General features: G+C 42.0%; 1 protein-coding gene across 1 annotated transcript in view; it reads left to right on the top strand.

The window, feature by feature from the left end:
* Window positions 1-5,230, top strand: part of LOC118338516 (protein FAM160A1-like) — a gene marked incomplete at its 5' end in the record, with an annotated part of 12,498 nt that extends 7,268 nt beyond the window's left edge. Inside the window, 5 exon segments of the mRNA XM_035675827.1 lie at window positions 3-94; window positions 841-2,252; window positions 3,145-3,323; window positions 3,427-3,547; window positions 3,961-5,230. Of these exon segments, the coding sequence (XP_035531720.1) occupies window positions 3-94; window positions 841-2,252; window positions 3,145-3,323; window positions 3,427-3,547; window positions 3,961-4,193 (2,037 nt within the window). The 3' untranslated portion in view covers window positions 4,194-5,230.
* Window positions 5,231-5,273: the final 43 nt, after the last annotated feature.

Below are 5,273 nucleotides of genomic sequence, written 5' to 3'. Positions count from 1 at the left end.
GTGTTGGTTACTGTCGTGGTTCAGACTTTCTGATGGATGTAAATTATCTCCACTACCTCTGGGACGCCCGCCAGGCCATCTCCACTTCCCACAGGTCAGTCTCAACATTATGTTTATGTAAGATAAAATCAGGGGATGGACTATGAATAATTTATATATATATATATATATATATATAATATAAAGTCTTACAAATTGGGTCTCATCCAGTGTGGTGCAGGGATAGGGAAAAGTGGATTAAAAAAATGGATGGATAGGTGGGTCATAGCACATTACTCACCTAGAGACACAGTGACCACTCAAGAAATAGTGTTGCAAAGGCGTCCACAGTGATGAGGAAACAAACCTCTTTCAAGCACTGAACCTTTGTGAAGCAGTTGTGCTCAAGTAGGTTTATTATTACAAAGCTTTTAAGGACACCTGCTGGGCAATGGCTGGTATTACACTGGAAACTGGAGAGTTGGAAGGAGCTTTTGGTAATGTTATGAAAGCATTTGCTAATAAAGTATCAAACACATTTTGAATTCTTTACCTGATTATGGCGTTAGATAAAAAGTTGGGGGATCACCTCTCATTTTGAGGGGAATCTGAAATTTCTCTATAGGAAAAGTCAAGGGATCAAGGGATTCAAGGGATATCTCTGGAAAACTATGAATGCCTGTGTCAAATGTCACGATATTTCCATCTGGACCACCATACTGACACTAAACCACACTAAAATACACTAAAAGTTGATAATGATGCTCAGATGATCCTCAGATCCTGTTTTTGGGAATGACCCAGTAAGAGAATATTTTATTTGATCACATTTCAGCTGTGATGAGTTTTGCTTTCTTGCAGGGCATGTCAGCTCTGGTCAGCTCCGTATGACGGGATCAACCCTTTGCCTCAAGAATACCGATCTGACACACCAGGGGATGACATAGAAGATGAGGAAGAGATCGTACAGCGAGCCAAGAGTGACTCCATCTGCTCTTTGGTCGTCACTCCTCCCCCTTTGACCCTCTCTCCGACCCTGTCCTACTCAGATACCGTCTCCACAGGCAACCAGGCAGGAAGAGCCAATTCTGCCCTGGAGCTGGAGTGGGATGACATTTTTGCAGATGACGATCTATCTTTATCAGGGGTACTAAGCACAACATTCGCAAATGGCAGCATGACCATGGATGTGGACCGATGCACTTCTACACCTGCACCCCCTCTACCTCCTCGACACATCCAGGAGATGCGACGCACCGCGACCAAGCTGGTGCATGGCTCGTATGTAGAGGAATCCGAGTTTCAGGACGATGTTCTGGTCTACAATCTTGTCGCCCAGACTGATACAAAGGCGGCTATTTTGGAGCGAATCATGGCAGCAAATAGACGGGCCCGTGGAAGCATCTCAAATGGCCAGCGAGTGTCAACAACAGCAACGACAACAACAATAGCAACAATGTTAACGACAACAGGTAGGACGGTAATGGAAACAGTGAACAGTATAATGTCGACAAGGAGGAGGAGCGAGGATGCAGGCAAAGAGGAAAGAAGATGGAGCGATGATTATGGGAAGAAGGTGAGGAGGAGGAGTGAGGACTGTGGAAAGGAGATGTGGAGAAGGAAGGAGGAAGCAGAAGATGAGATAAGGAGGATGTGTGCACAAGGAGAGCCAAAAGGACGTCAGTTTTTCACCAATGGTTTTAATGCAAAGCATCATATCATCGACGAATGTGATGATACTGATGAAGACAGCAAGCCATTTAAGCAAAACTGCAACCAGGGTGACCTCATAACTACTGTCAAACACAAGCACACACTGCACCAGCAGCAAATACACCACAACACACAACATCCCATGCCACAGTCAGTGACAAACGCTTTACCTAACGGCCATTCTGAATCTGAGCCACGTGACCCTTTGGTCTCTGCAACTGCTGCCAAGTCTCCAAATCTGCCTGGAAATAATGTCACCAATAAGGATGACTTCCTGTCCCGATACCACAAGCTCATGCTCTCTTTGGGTGTGGAGCCAGACTGTGACGACATCACAGATGACATCAGCACATTTAGGAAGCGCGTCCGAGAGCTGAGGCAAAAACTAGAAGAGGAGGAGGAAGGACTTGACGAAGAATTTGTTTTTAGTTCCTTGTGGGATGACAGAGAGGAGGAAGGAGAGGAGGAGGTGATGGAGGAGGAAGAGGAGGAAGAGGAAGGAGAGGAGAGGAGGAGTGGCAGTAAGAAAGGCGGCAAGAGACATGGAGTTCCATTTACAGGTTTGTGTTTTCAGGCACAAGTGAATTTGATGCTGTGTGAACAAAGAAGCTTCCTGGAGCAAAAACATCCATTACAAAAATTGAAAATGGCATAATGATAGAAGAACATTAGAAAATGACCTTTCAGTTAAGACAGTATTTTCTAAAAATATAACGACCTGGTTGGAAACATAAGATAATCTTTTACTGATCCCACAGAGTTAAAATTTGGGTGTTAAAGCAGCACAAGGACAGAAATAACAAAGACCAGTGTATTCATAAGATTGTGTAGTTGATAACAGTTGGTTATCCTCAGTTATCCCTTTTTGCTCTGTGGTCCAACAACAGTTCAGCAAGCCTTGGTCAGCACCTCAACTTTCTCCTATCCTGTACTGAGATTATTATCTGCTATGCTTGTCTATGCTGAAAAGACAACCACATTTTATTTTGAAGACGATTAAAGGCACGGGGCATAGGAAGGTCACAAGTTCGACTGTTGACCTGTTGGCAGTCTGTTTAAAGTTTTCCTGGACTACTGGCAGGTTGTAACCCAGACTTAAAAAAAGGGTACATAAAGTAATGAAGAAGAAAACTGGATACTAAATCAGACATAAAACTGCCTAATATAATATAAATTATATTTATTTTGATGTTGTAAAGTCTCAAGAGTTGTTCAGTGACATCTAGAGGCAGTCATTGATATTCTGGATGAAAAATAAAACAAAAGAACAACATAAACTGAATTCAGTTAACTTAAATTTCTAATTAATATTTCGAGAAGTGACATGCTAGAATCTTCCCAGAATATGAACGTTTTTTATTATTTTTTACTGGACTAATACATCTCTATTGTTTTGCACCATATTCTCGTTCTATCACACACACTAACCTGTAGTTTCCCATGATGCCCCAGGTCCATTCATCAGCGTCCTGTTGTCCAGGCTGGAGAACCTTCTGGAAAACTCCATTGCTGTGAACCTGCTGGTGACGGGCATCCTGGCCCAGCTGGCGTCGTACCCTCAACCTCTGCTGAGGTCCTTCCTGCTCAGCACAGACACACACAACCTGCCCAACGTACGCACACTGTACCAGGTAACATCTACACACTCACACAACCACGCCATGTACGTCTGATTTTATTTTATATTCTATTTTTGAGCTCTCCAAATGATAACACTGTGTACGCTATGCGTAGGTGTTGGTGACGGTGAATGCTCAGATCGAGCGCTACGTGGCGGCTAGACCAGAATATCCTGCCCTGGTCACTGAGGCCTGGAGGTTCTTGTTGGCGAAAGACCAAGACAGCAAGTTTAGAGGTTAATAAACACACACATCAACACACAAACAGATTATATAACCCCCCACATCTGGAGGTTTTAGTACCTCAAGTAGGTACCTGCAGTAATAGTACTACAATAAAGTGTTAATAGTAGCAGTAAAAGTTACAGCAGCATCATTAATGTTTATTATTGTAAATGTGTTTATTCACTTTCTTGCCAAGAGTTAGAAGATCACTACAACTCATCCTGTATTCATTTGTTGAATATTAAGTACAGGCAGAAGATGGTTAGCAATGACTTCAGGAAGTCAGCGCTCCTGGCCAAGAAATAGTCCCACATAACCCCTCAAATTTCAGACACTGACGATCTAACAAGCACAGTTTGAAGCCATCTGATGCCTTCACGATCACATTTCCAATCACAGTGTAACATTTCCTCATTTGTATCAGAGTGCCTCCAGCCTCAGGGCGGCGACATCATCCTGGACCCATCGCTTCCTAACGGCTCCGTGAGGAACGCCCTGCCTTTGCCTCCTCTTAGCGTCCTGCCGCCCTGCCCTCCTATTCCCCCCCAAGCCAAGAGCCGAGTGTTCGCCATCATCCTTTACGCAGAGTTCCTGAAAGAGCTGGCTGCCATCGCCCAGGAGCACAGCATCGCACTGGACTGTTCTTCCGAGGAGTAATGGGAGTGTCTTGGCCACCAGCAGAAGAGTGAGGGCTTCTAAAAACCCTAAAGCACAAAACATGCACATACATTACACATTGAGCTGTAATGCAAGTGAGTAATTATTGTGGATATTGTAATAAAATGTTGTTTTTATGCGCAGATTTGTATGTACACTGTTTATATTCCTGGCAGCACTTGAATATTTGGATGTTTTCCCAGTGTGAATATGGATATTATGGATTTATTATGGATTATTTATAAGTAGACGAAAATTATTTGAAGGAGATTATTTTGATGTTTTCTATATAATATTTGTGGGATTGGTGCAAATTAGTTTTATATGATATTTTCTGAAATCTTTGCACAAATAGGTATTAAAACCATTTGAATTTTTATTTTATTTTAATTCTGTGGCTGCCATTTTGAATCAACCTCCTCTTGATGCATAAACTAGTACAAGAATACACGTAAACAGACTTCGCATCAGAAAGACTTAACTTAAATAAACTCAACACAAACACCAACCACAACTGGATTTTAAGCAAGTTAGCTAGCCTAAAGCTTTGTAAATTAAATTTGAAAGTCATCAGCTAACATGTACAGGTCCAGGGTGTAGCATTGAGTGGCCTCTAGTGGAGTAGTTGCAGATTGCAACTCCTTTGCTTCACCCTCACTTTCCATGCGCCAACAAGAAAATACAGTGGCCATCTATCTAGAGTCAGTGTTTGATTTGTACTTTCTGGGCTGCTGTAGAAACATTATGGTTCAACAACTTCCATTTCTTAAATACATACATAACCATTCTGCTTCTCCAAACTCTCTCCATTCTGGCAATGGGAGAGTTTGGTTCAACTTAAAATAAGGAACTACACATAAGATTTCTACAAACACATTTACATAAAGTAAATTATTAAAGAAATAATACACTACAGGCAAGAGTTATTTTAATTTCTGCATTTTAAAGCAACCAAACCAAACTGAATGTGTGTTTTTCAGAGAAGTTCAGTATCATTCACGTCCCTCCAGTTGTTATTGTGCATCTATAGAAATCAGTGGCTTTACCTGTACTTCAGTTAACCTTGGAGGGTTTTTTAAA

Source organism: Morone saxatilis, unplaced genomic scaffold (genome assembly GCF_004916995.1).
Source record: "Morone saxatilis isolate NCDOM2014 unplaced genomic scaffold, NCSU_SB_2.0 Contig4, whole genome shotgun sequence".
NCBI classification, from domain to species: domain Eukaryota; kingdom Metazoa; phylum Chordata; class Actinopteri; family Moronidae; genus Morone; species Morone saxatilis.
The sequence above is the reverse complement of the archived record's forward strand: the minus strand, read 5'-3'. Positions and strand labels throughout refer to the sequence as shown.